General features: G+C 36.8%; 1 protein-coding gene across 1 annotated transcript in view; it reads left to right on the top strand.

The window, feature by feature from the left end:
- WDR27 (WD repeat domain 27) overlaps positions 1–4,460 on the top strand; it is a 61,891-nt gene extending 57,431 nt beyond the window's left edge. The window contains exons 23-24 of the mRNA XM_010198880.2: positions 3,827–3,925; positions 4,422–4,460. Of these exons, the coding sequence (XP_010197182.2) occupies positions 3,827–3,925; positions 4,422–4,460 (138 nt within the window). The remainder of the gene's footprint in view (positions 1–3,826; positions 3,926–4,421) is intronic.
- Positions 4,461–25,688: the final 21,228 nt, after the last annotated feature.

Here is a 25,688-nt window from a genome sequence, read left to right as displayed (position 1 = left end):
TATCACCCCATCTATTTGACTTTCAGTTAGTTTTCTCTCACACTAGACTATGGTTATGCTTACCTTACATTTTACTTAACTTCATACTATTGTTAGTCACATGTTACAATTTGTTAGTCACATATATGCGATCACACTGCTTAATTGAATGCTCTATTCTATCTTCTAACAATGCTTAGTTTAATGTTCTATCCTGTCTTCTCGCTTTGACCTTGTCTCTGTTACAGTCTGTAGTTTGTTTCCTCCCTGCTCAAGATTGCTGTCACAACAGTGAATCTTGTTACATGATGTGACGATTCATAAGAGCACTGCATCCCAGCCTACCCTTTAGCCCAGGGCTTACAATCATTTCTTGAAAGGTGGGAGGTAAAAGTTTGAATTATTTTTAGATTGAGAAGTGTGACTAGCTAACATCTCTTTTTTTAGACAACCAAATATACACTTGCTAGATTGTACTGAAGCTGCACAACTGCTTCATAGAATTTTTTGAAAGAAAGGTGGGAGCCAAATGGTTGATTTAGGAACTGTGTGGAAGAGCATAAATTACTAGAATACCTGGGTTTCACAAACATTGGATTTGTCTTCAAAAAACCCCAATGAAATATTATCACATCTGTTTTACAAAGAGGAATGGAGACATAGAGGTTAAGCCAAAAATGGATGTGCTCCTCCCCAGATTGAACGGAGAACGTGGAATGGAAAATTAATTTTTGTTTGATACATTTGGCAAAGTTCTGTAAGCCACTAGATTATGATGGAAAATTTTCAGCTTCACTAACCATGACTTTCTGTGATATGTTCTCTTGGTTAAAACATGGAGCCATGTTTCTTCTTGGCTCAAAAATTGTTGGAAAGCATTGTAGATCTGTGATTCAGAGTATTTTGTGCTCTTGACTTGCTTTCCTTGACTTTGCCTCAAGTGACAGTAAGGTCAGTTACTCAGTTTGCCTCAAGTGATAGTAAGGCAATTTTGAGGCCAGAAAGAGAAAAGATGGTGATTGATAGAAAGCATAGTCCTGTGCTGCCTATACTTTTCTGCCAAACACTGGTCTTAGTATATGCAGAAGAACTGATGCAGGCATTCCAAAAACTTGAAACTGTAGAGTGATTAGCTTGTGAAGGGAAATAATTGCTTCCAATAGGAGTTTCGTAAATCTATTTTACTAGCTCCCCATGTGTCTGTTGTGTCAAGTCCGGAGGACTTATGTTACATATGAAACACCTGAATTTTAGAGTTGATTTTCTTTTCTCTGGTGTTTTCCTCATTCACTTCTCTTTTAAGTTCTTATGGTGTGTTCTCAAAGTTCTGTGGTATGTTAAAAGACATGGCGTATTTATCCTGTTTTGGTCATTCCCACAGTTCCAAAAGGGATGGACATGCGTATAGTAGCAATGAGGAACAGGATTGAATCTTTCATGATACAAGCACCTAAAAAGGGTCATGGGATTACAGAGTATTGTGATACTGTTGAACCGTTTTGACAAGAGGTCCACAGGATTTTGAGAGGCTATTTGGTAAGAGTGATTTCTCCCCATTTTCATGAACATTTTTTTCTGTTAGTTAGATACAGAGGAGCATCCGTATCAGTTTGTAATTCTTCTTGCTTTCCTCTCCCTTAGTGTAATCCTTTCCTTTCTGGAGTTACTCTGGAATATGGACTTCTACAGCATTTCATCTCTCATTTTCTTGAGGTTTTCAGATTCCCAGTAATTATGTGAACATGACCAGTGTAGTCTGCTCTGGCAGTGTTGTGGTGAAGTCCAACCTGACCGCAGTCGCTACACTTCATTCTTGCCAGAGTAAAAAAGGTCATTGCTAGTGTTTGGTTCTTGGAAGGAAGTCTTGTGGGAATTCTGGACAGTAGTGCCAGGTGATGCACAGTGTGTATCTGACTACAGAGAGAACACAATGTTCTATCACAGGCAGTGAGATAACACACATGTGTCAATATCTGATCATTTTGATACCAGCCGAGTCATGCTATAGTATGATCAAAGTCAAGAATGGAAAGCCAGTATGGAAGGAGGAGGATGGATGTGGCCCTCTAAAATAAGGGAAATTTTGGAAGATGCTATTACGTTAGAACTCTGAAACCTTCTCTGTAAGCCTAATTACTTGGCAATGTTGTAGTCTGTTTAGGATGTGAAGTAAATACCCAATACTTCGTAATATTTTTATGTCAATAGAAAGGAACATGGTGTTTAACTGGAGATATTTACAAATTAAAAACTATGGTGTTTCTGTACAGAAACAGCAAGAATCCTGTGTATGGACTGAATTCACTGATCACGATCTTGTACTTTCCATCAGAGAAAATAATTTCATGTCTACAGACACATCAGAATGCTTTCCTTTGTGTTATTATATTACTTAGATCTTGTTTGGGTTCCTCTTGCCTTTCTGTCCCCTTGTGAACTGATGATGTAGCAAGTGGTGTAAGTCACAGTAGCTGTGGTATGGCCATATGTTTTAAAACAACAATAACAAATGCTACTTTTATATTACTAGCAATCAAATACTAATTATTATGACCAGTTTCTCAAGATGTTTAAAAAGTACAGAGGAGAGGCTTACTTTTTAAAGTAGGATTTCCAGTCTCCAACAGTTTCCTGTATCCTTTTATGAAGGATGCAATAGTTTTAACATTTCCCAGTTTGTATCACAGTATCTGTGTGGAATGATATAAAAGATACAGAAGTTAAAAATGGATACCTATGCTTCTGTCTGGTTTTAGGTACTTCATTTATGCCAGTAGATGGTTTTAATTCTGAATCTTGGACTGAATCCAGAATATATCAGGTATATAAACTGAATGCAGTTAAGTTGATTTACAGTTGGCCTCTTGATTTGCTTCTCAGTGAATATGGTCATGAATGGAATATTTGACACTTGAGGGCTATGAAGTGTTTCTTCAGTGCTGACTTGGACTAGAGAATATTTGATGATGACTGATAAGATTTGTTATGTTAAGCTTTATAAATGCTTATGACTTAGGTATTAAGTGTTTTTCAGGCTCTGCATTGGTCCATTAATATTTTCATAAATTGGGATCTATCTCTTGAATTCAGAAGTCTTTGAAACCTATATCTTATAGCAGTTTGCCATTTGCTAGGAGAAGCTCAACTGGCTTGGGTCTGAATGGTTAAACTCATTTTAAGGTACTATCAATAAAAACCTTAAGTCATGGAGAAAAATGTTGTTGTAACAGTGTCTATGCACAGTTTGGTTTAGTTTATGTTAGCCTGGGCTCTGAATTCCATGTTCATAATCTGAATTGCAGAGATTTAGTAAAGACAATGGAACATATAAAATGTCAGTTGAAACTGTAGCATTTGGATTATCATCTTTGACTATTTTTGCACGCTCTACAATTTGTTCTTTCGAGATACACATTTTATTCATAATATACCAAATAAGTTCCTGTATAAGTTCGCACATATGTCTTTTCTGGTATGCCTTGTGTATGCATACTGTTTGAATGTATCCTGCAGAAAATTGTTATTTTTACTAGTTAAGGCATAGTCTAAAACAGTCCTATGTAACTACACATGACTTTCACCAGTGTTTCTTATGCAGAGGACCTGTACTACAGGATTTATATTTAAATATTTTCTGTATTGTTTATGTAAGATAATCGTAATTTAATATCACAATCCAGCCATTTTCATGGTATCAACATGTCTATAACATTGAGTTTTGGATTGGTTTCTTCATGCAGTTTTGCACTGCCACTTTTTCATTATCTGAGGCTGCACCAATAAGAATAGTCCTTCTAGAATGCGATTTATTTCTTTGAAGTGAAAATATATTATCATTATTTTTTAGGCTTACATATATGAAATGCGTTCCAGCACTTTTTTACATAAACTGGGAGGACACACAGACACTGTCATCAATGTGACTTTTAATCCCTCATCTCCACAGGTAAGTCATTGGTTTTTTTTTTCCCTCTTTGTAACTAAAATATGTAACATCTTCCCTGCAAGATTGCTACTCTTTTGTTTACCTACCAATATGCTCTAAGGCTGTTCATCTACTTTCAACTATAGTGTGGTTATTATGTCAATTATAAACTCACAAAATGCTGTGTGCTACAGAGACAAATGCTCTGACTAACTACCTACAAAGAAGTTCTGGTACTGGAACTATTGCAAACTTGTACTTGTTGAATGTTGAGAAAATGTACATCCACCTTGAATTACCTGAGTCGACAACTAATTCACAGAAGTTAAAAGAGAAATAAGTAGAGGAAGGGAAATGGCAAGGTGCTCAGGCATGCTGTGATTACTCAAAGGCCTGAAAGATTTAAAAACCAATGTCATTTAAAATGTGCCATTTCAGGATAAATAGTGAAATAGCTTTATCACAATGTTTTGAAAACCTATTGCTGTTGTGTTTTGAGCTTCTCAATTATCTATAGGTAAAAACTACTCCAAAGAAGTTAGGCCTTAGGCAATGAGAGTTCTTATTTCTTTGCTGATCATTAACACTATGCTCTGTTAACAGCATTATTTTGCAACGTAATGGTTTATTAACAGAGCAGCCATAGAGACACAAGAGTCTATTTTCTAAGTTCTATCTTGAAACCAGATCATCCCTACAGCTAGTTTATCATGTGAATTCTTTGCATACTGAGTTCCATACACATTACCTTCTGTGGTTTCATGTATTGAAACTGCATTCAAGCTTTCTACTTTCTACACTTCTTGCTTTAAAGAGACAACAGTGGTCACTATGTATATGAAAGGGCTCAGTAACTCTTCTTCAACGCTGTCAGTACTTGCCTATTTAAAAAAAAAATATTTATGAAGTAAGTGTAGTTTCTTTACATGTGGGAGTATTGTCCCATTTACATACGTCCTTCCTTTATCAATTAAGATGCTAGCATTTCTGTGATTTTAGGATTTATGGAATTTTAATTCTTTGTGGATATGTTGCTTGAACTGAGAAAGAATTAATTGCTATCTTCTAGTGACAATTATGCATTTCTACTCTTTGGATTCAGCAGTGCTATATTCAACCAAATAGTCTTGCTCATTAAATTTTGCACCCACATTAGGCCTAATTTCAGGTTTAGCACAGAACACAGTTCTGCAAAAAAGACTATTTATACTGAAGATTTCAGCTGACTATAGTGTTGCAGCAGCCTGATCTGTGGTCCAGCTATTAGAAAACATTTTGGTGGGGTGATATCTTATTAGAGGTTAACTGTTAAAAGTCTAGAGGCTTGGGTGCAATAACATGAGGAATCAAGACTTTGAAATAACAAAGTTCAGGCAAATAAGTTCTTGATCAAGGAGGCAGAATCCATAAATGATGTAAAACAAATATTGGCTGTGGATCCAAGCCAGACTGGTCTAAGTCTGAAAGTGAGCCTTCGGGCACAAAGCCCTTAGTGCTGAACTTTATGAAACATCACACAGACAGTTTAGTATTATGGGTAGGAGCCAGATCTGAAGTTCAGGGATCAGAAATCCTTTTTTTTTGAAGAGCTCTTTCCTGAGAAGGAAGAGCTGTGGATTTGAACAAGCTGACAAATTTCCCCATAGATATAGTTCCTGTGGAAGATTTTGAAGCTGTTGTTATCAAGAACACTTTACTAAAAGGCAAGGAATGTGCAGCAAATGTTCCTTTAAAGGATTACAGCTGAAATGTAAATTCTGTTAACCAAGTTGTTCAATATAATACTCTGAAATGTTTTCTAAAGAAGTATTTTTTGGGCAGTTGCAGGACCAAAAGTAAAATCACCTGGGCTTTGCAATAGAGGGTTTAGCGTGAAGTTACATTTAAAGGCACTAGGAGAAGCTCAGAAATGCAATGGTAAGCTTGAAGAGTGGAAAAGAAGGAAACTGCAAATGAAAGAAAAAATAAACCCATACCTTGAAAGAAACATTTAGTATTAGGCAGCCAGAGTTTCAGACACTGGAAGATTTTTATACCTACTGCTACCACTAGTTAGGGATTTAAAACTGATATTATTCTTGTTTCACCTGAAGCTTGAATGAATATAGTTAAGAATTTTATTAGGTTCTGAATAACTTCTGCATAAAGCCCCATTGCACTCAAAGGGGAAACACTGGCAGGGGAAAGAGTAAGGGGTGAAAAACGGAAGTGGCTGATGAGTGAAATTCGAACATCATGGCTAAGCTTTCTGCTGTGGAAAGATCCAGCCAAGAGTGAGGTGTACTGGCAGCACTCCAGTTCAGTGGTTGCTTGCCCAGCACCTGTCCATGAGGTAGTTTGTTCCAACCATTATTATAACTCTCACTTACATAAATGTTCTTCCAGAAAAGAGGGGAAAAAATGTGGATGTGTATAATAATGATTTTACTGAGAGGGGCTATGGTTGCTTTCATCATATGGCACTCTGAAATGATTTATAAGATGGTTACTATGAAAGCTGGAGAAGGGGAATAAGATACAGAAGCTTTTCATTTATCTTAATTTTCAAAATTATTTCTGAGTTTTAGCTTCTCATTGTCGCTACCTGGTTTTCACTCATTGTTTAAAACTTATGTAGTCAAAAGTGTTTATCTTACCAAAAATTATAATTGAATTTCAATCTATTTTAAGGAATAGACACTAAGAGTTATTATAGTGTTTAACTAGAATATCTATAACTATTAACTGAAACACATTTGAGTCAATCTAAGTTAAGATAGGGCGGGACTCTTCCAAATGTGAGAACAAGAAATAATCTCTCTTTTAAATGTTTTTGAAGCAGGATAAAAGGAAATTGGGACACTATTGTCATCTACTGGTTTTTGGTGGCTTTTTGTAAAACTAGTTGAGTGTTGGTTTCATCTCGGTACAAGCTGAGTGAACACTGTGTGGCAAAACCCTCCAAGTACGCTCTAGTATGTTATTGTCCTCACTTGTAGTTGCTTAAAAAAATAAAAAGCAGATGAGAGGAGAAGGAGCTTCAAGCTCTGAACCACTCTATGATGCTGGAATTTATTCTTTCATGACAGAATCGTGATTTTGGAATCAGTATACATTGCTACCACTCTACTGGGACTGAGAGGTAGCTTTGAGAAGGAGAAAAGATCCCCACTCCCAACTACACTTTAATGACCAATTCCTGCTCAGCCTGATCAGAGTTCAGCATTAACCTTATTTTGAGTAAAAGATTGGATTAAATGATTTCTTGAAATCCTCACAGTGCTACCTGTATGAAAAATAAAGATATTTAGACACATGCTCAATAAGTCAATGGAAGGCATTTGATGAAATTTGATGAAAAAGAATCCAAAATGTGTTGGATGAAATGTGGCAAATCTGTTTCATTATTTTTGTCTATGCATTTAAAGAAAGTAAATATGTGACAGTTTAATGTGAACACCTGACTGATATCCTGAAAGATAACTTCAAGAGAAAAAATAAAACCACAAACCAAAATTAGACTGTAATGTAAAAAATCCTCAGCAACCTGATCTGAGTTCAGTGTTGACCCTACTTTAAGTAGGTTGTATACTAAGATTTCCTGAAGTCCCTGCAAATGGAACAATTATCTGATTTTGTGATGGTGCATATGTTCTGGAAATCTCTTGTCATTGAAGGCATGGAAAATTAAAATGCCCATGTAGAAAAAATGAACATATTTTGATTATAACATAAGTTCAACCTGTGGCTTGTTTATCAGAAAAATATCGAATTTACATATGTGCAAGTTATGAATCCAATTTGTTACTCAATAGAATTTTTTTCATTTGCATTAATTTATAAGTCTGATTTTATGTTTAGAAGTACAGATATATTTCAACTAACATTAGTTTCAGGTGTTGTTACATTGTAGCATCTTTAGCTTAAATAATAGAATCAGAGAATGGTAGAGGTTGGAAGGGATCATCCTTTAGAGATCATCCAGTCCAACCTCTGTGCAGGAGCAGGTTCACCTAGATCAGGTTGCATAGGAACATGTCCAGGTGGGTCTTGAAGACCTCCAAGGAAAGAGACTCCACAACCCCTCTGGGCAGCCTGTGCCAGGGCTCCCTCACCTCAACAGTGAAATTGCTTTTTCTTATATTTAAATGGAACTTTTTGTGTTCCAGCTTCATCCCATTATCCCTTGTCCTGTTGCTAGATACCATCAAAAAAAGGGATACTCCAATCTCCTGACACCCACCATTTAGATATTTGTAAATACTAATGAGATTCACCCCTCAATCTCCTCCAGACTAAACAGCCCCAGTTCCTGCAGCCTTTCCTCATATGAAAGATGTTCCAGTCCCCTGATCTTCTTGGTGTCTCTGCTCTGGACTCTCTCCAGAAGTTCCCTGTCCTTCTTGAGCTGAGGAGCCCAGAACTGTACACAGGACTCCTGATGCATGGGGTTGTTCCTTCCCAGGTGCAGGACTCTGCACTTGTCCTTGTTGAACCTCATGAGGTTCCTCTCTGCCCAACTCTCAAGCTGGCTGAGATCCCACTGAATGGCAATAACTAAGTGTATTACTTGGCAGCTGGAGAAAGTTAAAAGAATAGCAGAGATCTGGGAATCTCTTTCATAGCTAGATTTGCATGGGAGCCACTAAAAAATTCATACTGATTTCCAGCCGGGCTGCCTGAAGGGAGATATATTCAGTGTTCCCAGTAAGTACATTTGCTTATGGGTCTCAGATAGTAATACAATTTAGCACTAAAACCACTACTTAAGTCAGAATTGGCTACAGGTGGATTTGGATGTGTCTGGAAATGATCTTTTACTGGCTACTGACAAAATATGCTTTTCCTAGTAGTCACATCTGTAGATTTCACTTTAGAAGAACTTATATGAAAACTCCAGTCTTTCTTGATTTTGGTTCAGCATTGATCATAGAATCATAGAATGGTCCACTTAATCATAAATTTTTCTACAACTGAGACAGCTTTTGTAGTGATATGGAAAATTCTTTTGTTTGCACTTTGGTTTGCTAAGTTTTGACTTCAGTATTTAAGTAATCTTGTCTCATTCCTGTGTAGGGTACCTGTTTTCTAATATGATACTCTTCCTTGGGGATCAGGACTATCTTGTCACAGACTAAGTTATGTGTATTTAGAACCTGTGGCTGTCTTGACCTCTAACATGATCTCACTGAAGTCTGGACAGCTCTTTCACGTGGTTCTTTTGACCCTACTGTTTGGCACAGTCAGAGTCCCAATTTTGACCGTACTGTCAGTCCCAACTACTCCCTCTTATAATCCACAGATACATCCACAAATGGAATTTAGTAAGTTTTTGTTTTCTTTCTCCTGTAATTTTATCTCTGAGAGTAAAAGACAGACAGCTGTCAGCTTTTATGGTCTTCCATTCCAGGAGATCAAATTCAAAGGCTAGAAAATGCCATCAAATTCTAAACATTCTATTTTTTTCTTTTGCTTTTCTGAAACGTATTTTAAAATTTTGAATTCTACTGGAAGACACTAGAGTAACTTTTAAAAATTGTTTTTAAAAGGTTTTCTATAGACATCTGTTGAGAAATTATTGGGTAGAATCCTTTGTCTCATTTATGGCCCTTGGACAGAACAACCTTTGTAATAATGAAAGTAGAGCAGAAAATGGAAAGTAAGCTAGTGGAACATCTAAGGGGAAACTGTAGTCATGTGAGGAAAAGTTTAGCGTGTATCTGGGAGTGTGAGTGCTCTCATAATGAAAAAGAAAGCAGTGAGGAAGCAGCAATGAAAAGGCTGGAGAAGGAGGTCTGAGGAAAATGATCAGGACACTATTGTTGAGGGCAGATAGCTCAGTTAAACTCGGGCAATTTGGTAGCAGACAATGAAGAGAGATCCTCTTGTACTGTCTGAGATGATAAAAACATCCAAATCCATAAATGGTAGAATTGGTTTACTGAATCTTCAGAAAGCTAGACACTGAGACTAGGGATGTTGGCATATTTGTGGAAAAGGATACAGTAAAAATCTGAAAACTGGTTGTTTTCATTTGGATTTTAATTCGTTTCAGAAGGAACAGGCTTTTGAAAAGAGGTTACTATTCATCTCAGAAGTGGCACTTTCCTGGGATTTTAGGAAATTCATGGATTGTCCTGAGCTGAGTTGGATATGCCTCTACTATGCATGCTAAACTATGATAAATGAACTGGTGGAATTCTCTAAATGCAGTAACATCATACTTAGGAATTGGTAAAGGAGAGATGCCTTTTCTGATCAGAAGTGGAATTCCCAAAACCTACTAGTTTTACCTTAGAACTCTTTTTTTACCATGAGTCTTTCTACTGTAGAGGCCTTTAAGCATCTGCTGTGCTGCCTTCTTAAAGTTTGTTCTCATCTGCTGTTGTAGATATTAAACAAAACATATTTGCAACTGTAGTGGTTTAAGCTAGCATATTTTACTTAATTCTTTTGATGAACTGGGGCTACATATGTAGTCAGTCAACTGGTTTGGCTGAGAACCTTCCAATGCAATGTGATTATGATTGAGTAACAAATATGAGAAAGCTGTGAAGAGGGGAGACTATTTATTGTGTGTCTTAAGATCAAGTCTTCAACTCTTCGCTCATTTCACAAACCTGGTCTCTTTTTACATACTACTTTAAGCTGCTGAGGAAGAAATGTTGTCAGTTTTCTTTATGAGCAGTAGTGTGCAGTAATGCAGGTTTTGTATGAAGACTGTCTTTGCCAAAGACAGTGCTGCAGTTTGTGTCTGGTGAGAAGTTATTTCCTTTACTCACATCCAGCCAAAGAAGACAGCTGCATTAAAAAGAAAAGCCAGCCTGATGCTGAACTTGTATATATGCTTTCTGAGGTTGAATGTATTCCTCTGCTTATCTTTCCCTTGAACTGTTAGCCAGATCTGTATACTCTCATTTGTCTGATCATAGTGAATAGAATCGGATACCTCTTAAACTTGATGAAGATGTCAGTTTAATTTTTCTATCCAATTCACTGAAATAGCAGTCAGGCTAAATTTTATTAACATTTTAGTTTCATTCACCATCTTATTCATTATCCTTCTTCTTTTATCCTCAATTGTATTTATTATCATACTGTTCAATGTAAAAAAAGAAAAATGAGATGGCAGTTAATACAATTTATCTTAACTTTTATAGGATAAAGGCTGTTCCAGTTTGATCAGCTTGTAAATGGTACCATGACATTCTTGTAAAGTAGTCCAAGACAGCTGCATGTGCCCTTTCATATGAAAATCTAAGACTTAGGAGAGGGAGAAATCAGATTCCCCAGACCAAACATTGGAGTAAAAAGATCTTTGCAAAAGGTGACAGCATCCAGGGTGCTGCTGAGCAAATGAATCATTGTGCCAGCAAGTGAGACCTTTTGAGTTTTTTATGCAAGATTTTAAAAGAATTATTAGCACTCCTTGACTGAAACAACGGTATAGTTTATAGGCTCCTAATTTGCTATTAATCTAGGAGATCTTAAAATATAGAGAATTGCATAACTATTTGTCTTTTAACAGTTAAATGGATTTAGAAATTCAACCAAACCACAAAGATACAACTTATTTTTTTATCCCAAATTTGGTCCTAGTCTAACTGGCTTGAGGGAAAAGAGGGATTTCAGCCTTACCCAAAGTGGACTTATTTTTGTTTACAGTGCCTAGTTTGGATGCTGCCTTTAAGTCACTGGATGCATTTGCAAATCTTGACCCTTGCCTTATTAAAAACTGCTTTGATGGAAAAGAATGTAGAGCTTTGGGTTGTAACACACTCCTGCTCTGAGGGTGGTCAAGGGTAGAGAACCTATCAGCATGCCACAGCAGATAGCCTGTGAATTCAGCATCAGAGTTCCTCACTGCACATGTCTATCTCTACTTGTAGCAGGAAGACCATTTCTTTTCCAGTTTCTAGCAAAGCCTAATAATGCTCTGTGCCAGTTAATATAAGAATTAATGTTGTTTAGTGAAAAAATTTGTTTCTACCAAAGAAATTCCTGTATGCACATATGACAACTCTGAAGAAGGATGGAAAATAGTTTAGAAAAAAGAAAAAGCTTTCTGTAAAAGGACAATGTAATCTAATTCAATCATGGGATACTCCAGCCATTTTAAGTGTGTTGCCAGCAAACAACAGCTGTACATCACAGGATTTGACATAAATATGCTTGCAGTGGCAAGCTTCTCAATTCATAGCACATTTGTCTTAAATTTTTTATTGTATGTCTTAGAAGTGTAGATATTTTATTGAATGGCACTACTAGGTTGAAAGAAGTGGTACTAAACAATTGGTTACTCAGCTGGGAGTAGGAAGGAAAGGCACTAACTGTAGTCTTTTGGAGAATAGACAGCTTCTTGGAAACCATCAGAAAATGAGAGTGAAGAGAGAATAGTGAAGAATAACTGTAAGAGTTGGAGCGAAAAAACATACCTGTGGAGAGAAGTGATGATATTGGAGAGAGGAAGAGGGTGCCTAGAGGGAGGAAATGAAAGCCCTTCAGAGAGAAGAATACATATCTGTAAGGATAAGAATTAAAGTTTCTACACTTCAAGTTAAGTCTCTTTTTTTTGCTGAAAAAAAAGATAGAAAAAGTGAGATGCTCACAGCCTGGTTTTCAGAGTTGCTGAGAACCAGAGGCTGTTCTTGGCTTAACAGTTCTGAAAGTCAGTGTGCTCAATGCCTTAGAAAAAGCTGCTTTTCAAAGGACATGAAGAGAAGCTGCCAAATAAAATAAACCTGTCTTGCTCCCTTCACATACTACACAACTGTCTTCCAGAAGCAAATAATACATTATTGAAAGGGATAAGCAAGTGAGCATCTATTTTTCATGCTCCGTGAAAGGGCATGTAGAAAAATATTTTGTGAAGTGTACTTTGAAAACAGTCTCCCCCTCTGTTCTAAGAAGCTGAAGTAGGGAAGCTTTGCCAAACAGGAACTAAAGGAGTGACCACTACTAGTTTATTCAGCTGTATTTCTTATCTAGAAGTAGGAATGAGAATTTAATAGTCTATAGCTCTCTAGGAAATTGTCCTTAAGGTGTCTCATTTCATTTTCTTGCCATATTGAAAAGTGTTGCTATCATGCAAATGTCTTGCTCAACAAATAACATTCAAAGAATGCAACTGGATGTTTACTGATACTAGAAATTATTCTAGGGGAGATTTCAGTTCTAAATTCCTGGTCTTTCATGTAGAACAGGTACAAAGCTTTTTCTTCTTCAAGCATTTGCATTCCAGAAAGATTCTCTCCTCTTACATGGTCTTTAAGAAACTTAGGGCCAATAGATTGGCAATTATGATATAAGCATATAGAGGATGTATAACAAAGCAGAGTTCAGACACTGAAAGTGCAATTAGATGAAATACAAGAAAAAATAAGTATGGGATAAACTGCATTCTAAATGAGGTTTTGGAACAAGGAAAGCTAAGTCTTAGCTAGCAGATTAAAAATGAAAAGAAAAACAGACACGACTTCTGTCTCAAATTAAAATAGCAACATAAAATTATTCCAGCTGTCCAATGGAGTATAGCCGTGATATAGCCACACCAAACATTTTGGCCCAGCTCCTTGCTGTATCTGAGCTGTGTACAGCATAGTGTGGGAAAGGCGGGAAGCAGGGATTCTTTAAAGCTGCCTTTTGTGCCTTTTTTCTTCCAGTCCATTGCATAAAGTACAGCAGGCTCAGAAGTGCTTGATTCTTCACTCTTTTAACAGGTTTTCCCTGTGTACTGTTTGGCAGCAGGGGAGATTTCTGCTTTGCTTTCTTCCTTTCAGGCCTGCAGTGTATGCTGGAGTAGACAGGGAAGAGCAGATGCTGATAAGTGGATTCTGTGACCCTTTTCCTTATCCCATAGAAATATTCCAGAGCTGGAATCACCATTCTCCCTAGCCTCTATGTCTCTGAAGAGTGGTATCTGACATGTTTAACAATTGTGGTAATTCATGCATGAAAACTCTGACATTGTAATCTTATGGGATTGGTTCATCTGTGCTTTTTCTTAATTCTATCACAATGTATCTACTTTTTCTGGAATATCATAGTAGATGAGACAGCTTGTGACATGGTTTCTTACAGAGCTGTATTCTACTCAGCTAGTTGCTTTCTCATTTAAGAACCTTTCTTGAAGGAAGCAGGTCATTTTCCCACTGCCATGCCATGCCCATTTGGGACTTTCTCCTCTGCTGAAAAGTAAAGAGAGTCGTACTGTCCTTTTAGTCTGTGACCAGGTAGTGAATGACTTATACTGTGCATTGAAGAAAGAATTTAGGTCTGGAGAAATCTGCAGATTATCCTTTAAAAGATCACCTCATAATATGTATTGTTATTTAACCTGAATGCAAGTGAACCACTTTTTAACTCAGATAAGGACTCTGAACAAGGATCAGCAGAGAATGATGGCAATAGCATGACATTCTAGCCCAACTGATGTCAATGACTTTAGTAATTTTACTTTTTTTCCCAGAGAAGTGAAACAAAAGACTGGTTCATTGCCTGTTATTACTGGAAGCAGGGACAGAGTCGAAGAAATAATTTTGAGGGAATTACTTGAGACAAAATAGACATTTAGAATTCTTTCTAAGGTGGATTGGTATTAAATTAAATAATGGTTTTGTTTATTTTATTAACTAAATTGTCCATAATTTATCTTATAAGGTTCTCTTTTTATCCTGTTGTATACCCTAACAAAGCATGAAACATCTGTGCTTAGTTGATACCTGTCATGCATTAATCTTAAGCTGTGAACTTAAAGTAAATAATGTGTTCTGAAAGAAACTTGGGCTCAATACTTCAAGAACTGCTCCTTATAGCTAATTAGTGTTCTCTTGCAATTTTCTAGAGTTCCTACTCCTTGTTTATTAATTGTCTTCTGTAACATTACAGAGCATTTAATTAACAGAAGGAAAAAACCACTAACAACATTGCCTGTATTTTAAAAAGCGTAGGATGTAAAGTTGGATATTTTACGTCCTTACATTTTTATCATTAAGGAAACCAGACCCTGTATCAATTATTCTATGACTGTAATAGAAAAGTGTGTCTATCAGGTGAAAGGCAATACATATGGAGAATGCTGAAGAGATAATCTGTGATCTGGCAGGCCCTTCGCTCTGTGACACTTTCCTGTGTAAGATCCTGCAAAGATCAACTACTTAAGAGAGAAGGTAGAATTCTAATTTATTCATACACAAAATGGAGTTGAAATTAATGCAAATCAAACCAGTGTGTTGAGTCTTCCTGTGTTTTACTATACTGATTTCAGACTCAGGGAAGAATCTGTCTCTTCAGTGAAGTCTTCTCTTAGATGCTTAGATGGTAGTGTGCTTTTCAGTTTTTAGTTGTATACCTTTGGAGGGGAGAAACCTTCCATATATTCCAGATGATCTCTCAAAGATATCAGAAAATATTCCACCTGAAACCTGTAGTCATGTTATATCTTAGGAACTCTATGTATGTCATAGATTTGAGCTAGTTTGTGTGTTGAGAGCAGCCAGGTAGAATAGTAAAGCTCAGGCATAAATACTTCGTGCAATGTGTGCAGTTTAAAAGACCTTGGAAGTGATCACAAGCCTTTTAGCACTGGTTATGATGCATGCATTCTTTAAGTAGATTTTCATAGAAATTTTTTTTTTTATATGTTTTTAATTAAAACCTAACCTCAGTTCCTGGAAAAATTGTGGACAAGATTGCATTTGGTACTACTGAAAGGCATTTAAAGAACATTACAATCATCAGGCCTAGTCAATACGGGTACACAAAGGGAAAGTCCTGTTTAACTTAACTTATAAAGCCACTTGACTAGTGGGGGAAGAGAAGGTAATTAATGTATTTTTTCTTTATTTTAGTAATGCTTTTGATACTGTCCCTCACACCATCATTCTAGAGAAGTCCAGCTGGGGGGTTTACAGTGCCTGGAGTGAAAAATTGGCTAAAGGGTAGGGCTCAAAGGGTTGTAGTGAATGGGGCTACATCTGCTTGGTGACCAGTCACCAGTGGTGTTCCCCTCAGGGATCAGTTCCAGGGCCAGTTCTGTTCAATATATTGATCGATGATCTGGATGTAGGGGTTGAATGCACCATTAACCAGTTTGCTGATGATACCAAACTGAGAGGTGCTGTTGACTCTCTTGAGGGACAGGAGGCCTTGCAGAGGGATCTATATTGAAGCATTGGGCTATGATTAATACTGTGATATTTAAGAAGTCCAAGTGCTGTATTCTGCACCTGGAATGGAGTAATGTCAGGCACAACTATAAACTCGGAGAGGAGTGGCCCCGTGGAAAAGAATCTGGGACTGCTGTTTGATAGCAGGCTCAGTGAGAGTTGACAGTGTGCCCTGACAGCCAAGAGGGCAAACTGTATCCATTACATTAACATTAAATACTACAATTAAATTAACAGTACATTAAACATGGCATAACCAGAAGAAGAGATTATTCTGTTGTATTCAGTGTTGCGGCAGCCTCACCTTGAGTATTGTGTGCAGTTCCGGGCCTCAAAATTTAAAAAGGATGTGAAGGTCCTTGAATGCATTCAGAGGAGGGCAACAAAGCTAGTGATAGGGATGGAAGGAATGTCCCGTGAGATGAAACTGAGGACTTTGCGTTTGTCGAGTTTGGAGAAAAGAGTCTGAGAGGAGACCTCATTGCTCTCTACAGCTTCCTGAGGAGGGGGAGTGAAGAGGGAGATGCTGAGCTCTGCTTGCTGATACCCAGCGATACAATGTGTATGAATAGCTCAGAGCAGCGTCTGTCAGGGGATATTTGAACTAGACATGAGGAAACACTGCTTTACTAAGAGACTGATAAAACACTGCAACAGGCTTCCTGGAGAGATGATCAATGCTCTGTGCCTGTCAGTATGTAAGAGATATTTGGACAATGCCCTTAATAACACGCTTTAACTTTTGGTCGGCCCCAAAATGGTCAAGTAGTTGATCTAGGTGATTGTTGTAGGTCCTTTCCAGCTTAAATCTTTCCTATTTTATTTTGTTCCATTCTATCTATCCCCTGTGCTCACCATGAGTCAAATGACAATGAAACTGTTGTTTGCCTGAAATGCCTGGGGATTTTCAACTCCAAAAAACACTTTAAAGGACAAGTATCACAAAAGTTACAAGTGGAAATGGGAATTCATCTTATTTTAATTTGATTTTATCTTTCTCAATCTGTTTCAGAGCCAATGCTCACAAGCATTAACACAATGTAGATGTGTATCCAGGAGCAGGCTGATGCATTCTTCATTTTAGCTTGAAAAAACATCCTTTGCAGTCTGGCAAAGGCAAGTCACAGAGCTACAGAAGCCTAGATGAAGCAGGGAAGCAGTCCCTGTTTTCTCAACAGCAAGAACTTGAAGAATGAGGATCAGGACTGACCACACAGAAAAAGGTGTGGTACTGGAAAGTATTTTCAGAAGTATGACAGGTATCAATGACAAATATTTTTTTTTTTTGCCTTCAAAGGCTTCCTCCACTGTGCTTCTTGGCCAGTGATGCATGACAAGTGCTCTCATGCCTGCCCTGCACTTATACTGTGTGCAGGGAGAGCTGGAAAATGGCAGCTCCTAATGGTGCAACAACTCTGGAGGCCATCCAAGCACAGGTTGTCACAAGCAAGACACCTGCAGAAATGGAGCCAAGGGAAGTGCAGAGCTTGCTCCTGCTGCAAACTTGCAATGGAAAAGAGAGGCAGAGAGATCCAAGGCGTGAGTGATGCCTTGGAGGTACAACAGCAGCAGAGGAGAATCTAGCCAAAACGGCCTAGAGGACCCCTGACAAGGGGCTATGCTCAACAGCTTCTTTTCCTACAGAGGAAAAGAAGCAACTCCCTTGGGACCTGCCTTGGAGGCAAAGAAAGCATCATGCCCACAGAGCAGGCATTGAGGGCTTCCTTCCCAGTGAATGAGCAGCAGGCACCTAAACCAAATAGCCAAAAGGAGCCCTGGCAGGGGGCCATGCTTAATGCTTGAGAGAAAGGCAAAACTCCCTTGTGGACCTTTGCCAACTCACTCTGGTGAAAAAAAAAAGCCTCCCTCCCTCCAGCTGCAGGGCATTGAGAGACTATCTTTTGGTACATGGAGCAGCAGGCAGTAACCTAGGCAAAATGGGCCAGAGGAAGCCCTGACAAGTGGTCATGCTCAACTCTACAGAGGAAGGCAAAAAACTCCCCCGGGACCCATGCCAATCTGCCCCAGGGGAAAATTCCTTTCTCACCCCAGAGCTGGCAATCAGCTATTCCCTGAGCATGTGAACAAGACCTGTGCCCTTGTCCCACAGTTTGGTCATGCCTCCCAGAAGATACCCAGCCATTCTTGTCCCTCAGCCCTGAGACTTTCTGGCTTCTGAGTCACCAAATGCCCCTAGCCTGATTGACCTTGGGGGCAAAAATCGTTCCCATGCCTTTCAGGACACCAGTGAATGCTCCAAAGCACCAAGACCCCTGGCAACATCTGTGCATCCTGTATCTTTTGACTGCTGCTGCTGGAGCTGCAGTGGATGAGGATGATAAGCCCTGCACTGTCACTGCTGTGTTTCTGAGTGGTGACACTGACATGGGGATGACAGGATCCCCTCGAGCCCCACTCTCCAGCCCTTTACCCAGCATCTTTTCGTGGAATGCCTTTGCGATGCTAGCCACAAGGTAGTCCCTCTGCCTGAGAGGCTATCTCTGTCCTTGATGGCCATGCACTGGTCGCAACTGCTGAATGCCCTCACATGTCTTCTGCCACTCATCTCTCAGGGTCAAACTAGTGCTGTCACTCTTCTATCAGGCTATGGCAGAAAACAGGATTTGCGGAAATGGTTCAAAGCGATGTCAGGATTTTCAGACCTGACGTTAGGCCCCATTTCTTTAGGGAGGGAGTGGTCAAACACTGGAACAGGCTTCCTAAAGATGTTGAAGCTTTATGTCTGTGTCTGTTTTTAAGAGGCATTTGGACAATGTCCTTAAGAATATGCTTTAATTTTTAGTCAGCCCTGAAGTGACCAAGCAGTTGGACTAAGTGTCTCTTCTCTTTTCCTCTTTTCTTCATCTCATCAACATGAAAGATCACTGATTAAGTATTTCATTAATGCTTCATTTATTTCAGAGGTTAGTACAGTTATATTTTGGAGACAAGTCCTCAGCAAGTTGTTTGGAAAACATGATGATGGAACATTAAATCTAAAAGAGATATTTCCAGATAATGCTTCACTAAAGAGAAATCAAAGCAAAGAAATATGTTAGGAGTTATTGTCAGTAAACATTGATTCGTTGATTGATTGATTGATCAGGAAACATTGATTGATTTGTTTGTTCATTCATTCGTTCGTTCATTCATCCCAGAAGAACTAAGAAAGATTGAAGGAATTAAAGGGAAAATAGTTTTTTACACTAAAAGAAATGTTATCACTGGAAAATCTGTTAGCATTTAAAAAAAACAAAAACCACACCAAAATCTGATTGTCAAAGAGTTATGTGTGAATATTTTCAATAATTTTGAAAATTAAAGACATGGTTTAGTGATGCATGTGGCAGTGCTAGGTTAACAACTGGTCTCAATGATCTTAAAGGTTCTGTCCAGCCTCAGTGATTCCATGATACTAAGATGATTTGTTACAGGCTAAAAGCAAATGAAAGAAGATGGTTTTCCATAATATGGAATTAACCTTTGGAATAGCTTACCATGAGATGCTGTGAATACTGAAAGTCCATATTATTTTAAAGGAAGAGTAGACAGAATCCTGACCAAGAAATCTGTAAAAGTAAATCGCAGTACATAAAGATCCTGTTTTCTGCAAAAATCTGGATTTCAAGTTTTCAATACTGATTCAAATGTCATCCCATTATTTATGTCACAGCACAAATACTCTCAGTAACAGCAACACTGGAAAATTTAGGAAATAAAGAACTCTATACATTACTATTTAGACCACCTTGTTTTACAACCTTAGTGTTAACATAAGCTGTCCTACTTAAAACAACACAGACCTCTGTAATGCTGTCGGTATTTTAAGAGGTTTTACAGTTTTTAAGGCAAAATGTTGAGAGAAAACATCTGAAGTCCAGTAGTCCTTGAGATGTTAAAGTATTTTTTGAAACTTATCTGTGTATAGAGTGCAAGAGCAGGTATATCTGCACAAAGTGTAGTTTTGAATCATTCCTCTGTTCTCAATTTTGGAAGGAGAAATCTTGGAGTCATTGTTCGTCTTATGTGAGAGTACAGTATGTTTTCAGTGTTTCAGAAACTCTTTTGTAAGATTTTAGTTAGATTTGTATCACACTGCACAAAAAAAAGACCCAACAAAACAACCCTTCCTGTGGGATTCATAAAAAATTTTTGGCGAAAAAGACTAGATTTAATATTTTTCAAGTTGGTTGTCATCAGCCCAACCATATGATCTATAGAATGTATCTTAAGAATCTACTAAATCTTATCTCAATTAGGTATTTACGTGTAAAAACTTTTGGGAAAGCTTCTTATTTTTGCTTATCTAATCCTCGAACCACACACAGAGGGTCTTGAGTTCATGATGGCTTTAATAAGTAGCAAAAAAAGAGGGAGAAAATATTTCTGCTATTTCAATGTATTTCACAGAAATGCTTCAGTCATATTCTGAAAAAAAAAAACTCCTTTAATTTCATTAACATTTCATTGAAACCAAATATATCTACTAGACTAGTTGTCCTTGAGGTGTCCACCCTAAAAGGAGATATTTCTGTATGTTCTTACATGTATTTCTGATGCATAGATTCATTAAATAACCTCATAATCTTCAGATTATTCCATTATACTTACAGATAATGCAGACATGTCAAATCTTTTAGTGATCTTTTCCAAATCCAAATAATGCATTAAAGTGTATTTCTTCCTTATGATGAATTACTTAGTACAACTTTATTAGGATAAACATTATTTTACAAGCTCAAAGAGCTGATTTTTCTGTTGGTATGGCTCCATAGACCTTACTGGCATTAAGCCTATATCTTGTCTTATTGAAGTGGATGAATTATTTTTGCATTAAAAATGATTAAGGACTATAGGGTTTTTTAATGTCATATTTTTGGAACAAAATGAAGGGATTTATTTATTTTTAACAAGATTAAAACTCAAACTTACATTTTGTCTCTTAGTTAAATGAAATACAGTTGTTGTGATGTAGAGACTTTGAGAATTACAGAGATAGCGAAATCCTGAAGTAATACCTAAAATTGTTCTGTACCCATATTTGTCTGAATGAGTGTATATACTTACCATCTTTGTGCACCATATTGATTATAACTAGATACATCGATAATGCATCTAATGCTGATGAAAGAAGCACTTTTCTGTTAAACTATGAAAGCTGTGAAATTCTACTTTTAATTATTAGTGCAAGAAAAACTTAAAAAACCAAACAGTTGGCTGTTTTATTTCTAAAGAAATTCAGCCTTGATTAGACAGAACAGTTTTGCTCATATGCTTGAAGGTTATGTCCTTTTTTTTCTAATTTGTAACAAAAGATGGATTCTTATAACAAATGACAATATGAAAAGATGTTGTGCATCTTTTACATATACAGCTTTTAAAAACTGACCAGTGAAATGTAAATTGAGTTTCTTACTATGATGCTGTGACAAATTTCAGATGAAGGTTTTTTATTAGCATATCCAAAAAGAGATAAAATAATAATATTTTTTAATCTCAAATTATAAATATGCATATTCAGCAGAAAAAGACTTTTTTTTTTCCCCATGCTTACAGTCAAGGCAGAATCAATCATATTCTCATGATACAAACCCAAAACTCATGACCATAAATTCAACAATGTTTGTTAGGTATAGATCTCTTATTGTAATTATGTGAGACAAATTTTTGAGTTGCAGCACAAGTCTGTAAAATATGGCATTTGCAGGTATAAACTGTGTGGATCATCTAAGGATTTATGGAAGCACATTCTACTCCATCTTCTATCAAGCAGTTCTGTTTTCACTCACTTTTGATTTTTTTGTTGGTTTGTGTTTTGGTTTTTTTCTCTCCTTTTAAGCACTGGAGAAAGATATATGAGGGACTAACATTTTAGCATTCATAAGCTTCATGGAGAAGGTGAAAATTAGTAGGTTTACTATCAATATGAAAATATGCTGATAACATATTACCTAGGTTGAGTGATGGTCTCCACAGAGAATTGTTACCATATATCTACTGCAGTTTAAAAGTTTTGAAAAAGCAGCCTTTCCACACCATTTTCTTCCCCTAGTTCTATGAAGTCAGACACACTGCAGACAATTAAAAAAATATATATAATATGGACATTTTTATTATAGGCAAGGGATTCTGGTACAGATAGTAATCATATGTAGGCAGCTTGAGTCCATTAGCCTTTACTAGCTCTGTCTCAGCAGTAGCCCTGTGAAGTCACCAGTTGGTCTTCACTGGTTTGAAATAGTTTACATTAAAATGTGAAACCTGTGCCATTGCAGAAAGATATTACACTTTTTACAATTAAAATTCTGGTTTTGAGGTGTGATGATGAGTGTAATATGGGAGCCTTTGTAGAATAGAATAATCAGAATTTAATTGTCCAATTTGAATTTGGGCAGAATGCTTGAGGTGAGTAATAAAAAGCAAAATCTGATTCCAGTTATCAAATTTTAGTTAACTTTCATAAATAAAATATTATTTTAAATGTATAATGCTCAATATAATAAAAAATATAATAATTAAAAGAAAAACAGATGTCATAGAGCTATTATTCTAAGAAAAGTCATAAAGAAAGGTTACAGGTTGTACAAATTTATGGGGAGTGTGATGTAAAAGTTAGTCTTTTTACAAGTGTACGTATTTGTGTTAATATTTTGTAAGAGTAGCAGATATAGAACCAGCAGCTGAATCTTGAGAACTTCCAAGAAATTGTATTGTAAATTACATAAACATGTCTGGCAGCATTTTATTGTATCTGGAGCATCTTCTCCTGTGATTCTAGCTAGAAGTTGCATTTCTCCCTTTTTATTTTCAGAACTATTTTAACATGAAGCCTGATACAAAATTAATACCTTTTTTTTGTTTTGCTTAAGATGTGGTCCAAAAGTATAGAGGAATATAATAATGATAACAGTAGATACTTATAAATGCCTGAGATTTGTAATTTACTTACTGTCAAGAAATAATAGTTACAAAAAAGTGCTGTTTGGGAAAAATCACTCTTGTCATTGGTCTCTTTTAGCTAAATATCTATTAGGACTATCTTAAGGGTAAAAACATACCTAATGAGGGACACACAAGCTGTGATTCATTACACAATTCATAAGGGTTTCCAAAATTCCCTCTCTGCCTTGCAGAATACTGTATTTTTAGTGGGAAGTAGGAACATGGACTGCCACTGCATTTTCCTTGTAATCTCTACTTGATCTGAAGTTTTGAGTAGATTCTTCCTAGCACCTAGAATGTTGGCAGCTGCTCTGAAATGAAACTTTTGAGGTTGTCCTATCAGTAATGTACGTAACACAATTATATTATGATACGTACTAAAGTGTTTTTCACTTCTAAGTGCATTCTCTTTCCAAATTTCAGATTTACTCTATATTTGAGAGTTGGAACAAGTTCTGTCCACGAATGACTCAACTTCAAAATGTTTTGTTTGCACTGCAGAATATGATACACTCTCCACTGGGAAGCTGCTAGTTTGGCAGGTTTAGCTGGTTTTCCCACTGACTTACCAAGTGTTATGCAAGCTGCTATCCCATGACTTGAACAGCTCCTGTTACTTTTACTTTAGATATGGAAACACAGTTTTGAAATATCTTGTAAATAATAAGGTCCTTTATAAAAGCTAAATGTGTTATTTAGAGATTCCTGTAAGTGATACAAAGGTCTGTGTGGAAGAAATATGATTCCACTTTCTTTAGGAGTTGTATGCCTTTATTATTTTAAATCAGAATATCCATTTCACTTGAAAATCTTTCAATATACAATATGTCATTTAAGACCATGGTTTGGCATTTGAATTTGCTATGATCGGCAAAATACTTTCCTAAGGAAAAGGTGGATTATCCAACAATAAAATGATCTCTTTTTCTGTGGGTAAATAGATATGGGAAAGAATAATTCAGAAAAAAAATATATATATTTAGAGTCCTAGGCTATATCATCCAGACACATATACACATTTTAAATCTCTCAGCCACAGAGGATGTGTACTATCCAGAGGAAAACAAACCCTTTTAAAAGAGGAAGCAATGCTGAATTAACAAAGCCAGTTGTTATCTAAGTCACTCAGATGGTATGATGAGGTTGCATATTAAGGAACTGTGGAGTATTTTAGAATAGCAGAAATACTTCTTTCAAATACGTTTTTTTTAAAGGCAAATCACTATTGTCCTTTATCATGTTAAGGGTGAGAGCTTGTCGTTCTCATGTCAGAGTCCCTCCCAGGGAATTTTACTAAGTCAAAGGTTAGAATTAGGTTTATGAGCCACAATTTCAGAAGGCTGGAAAAAAGGTAATTAGTGATACATATAACAGATTCAAGATTGCTGTTGATAAATGCACTTACTGCAGTAGCACTGCTATATGATAAGAATGACAGCAGTGCTTATCCTGGGGATTGTTTGCCACAGAGCGAAAAAGCCCAATTCTTACCAAGAAGGCATTCCTGTCTGGGTAGAAGGAGTACAGCCCTTCAGCTGTCTCATCTGGGTCTTCAGTCTCTTCTTCCTGCTCTATCTCTAAGCTGGATTGAGAAGAAGTGGAGCGAAAATGCTCAAAAAGCTAAAGGCTAGAAGAGCTACTCTAAAGAGCAAAAAGCTCACCCTACAGATCAAAGGGCTAAAAGAACTCAAAGAACCCTGTCTCCCTCACTCTGGAGACTCAGATTTCTCTGCCCCTTCCCTGGGGTGATGTTTAACATGATTTGGGAGGAGTCGTGTATGTTTAACATTTACCCCTTTTAGCGTATTCAGAGGTGTTTAACATTAATTTTACTTTATTTTAGTAAAATATTATGTATCAGATGGCAAAATGTCTTTTAACTTAGCTATATGTATATTTTCTTCTGGCATTATTTGATTTAAGAAATTGTTGGTGTTTTGAGCCTGATGGATAGCAAGCGTGGCCTCACAGTTCAAAATGAGAAAAAATGAGAAGCTCCATCAGAGTTATATTCAAGACCCATAATGAAAGGCTTCCTAAGAGCTAAACTTAAGTTACAGGTTGTTACTGGACAGTATTCAAATCTTATCCACTGACCGATCCTATCATTTCATTTTCTTTTCCAATATCCTGAATTACAAATCTCTAGACTTTAAGAACTGGAATGATTTAAAAGTTAAAATATACTTCTTTATCTAAAAAAGGTACTGCTACAGTTAAACTAAGAGAACATTAAAGTGGCTGAGATTTATACAGTAGATTGTAGAGACAATATCCTTTAGGAAATTGAATTTTTAAGTGCAGATAGTGTAGGTCATACAGCAATATTCATGGTAGAAAACACAAAACATTTTAGTGATAGTAATATTGGAGTCTGGAAATCTAAGTAGGTTGCAAGAACATGTAACCTATATGAAAGTATCATAGTTTTTTTTGTATTTTTCCAGGGTTTTGAACATAAGAGTGTAAGGGAATCCACTACAGATGTTGGCTTATGGACTAAATAGCAGGACATAAATCATCCCAGTGATTTAGTCTTATGAGAGCTTACAGATACTTTTTGAAGATGGCATTCGAATCTACTCTTAAGTCAGTTATTTAGTTATAGTTTATTAATTTGTAAGATCTTTTATTCAGTGTTTGAGCTTTTAGTCCTTTAGCTCACCTCGTGAAGGCTCTTACTGTTTTTGTTGAAC

The sequence above is a fragment of the Colius striatus genome, chromosome 2 (genome assembly GCF_028858725.1).
Source record: "Colius striatus isolate bColStr4 chromosome 2, bColStr4.1.hap1, whole genome shotgun sequence".
Classification (NCBI taxonomy): domain Eukaryota; kingdom Metazoa; phylum Chordata; class Aves; order Coliiformes; family Coliidae; genus Colius; species Colius striatus.
This window is presented reverse-complemented; position numbering and strand designations above follow the sequence as displayed.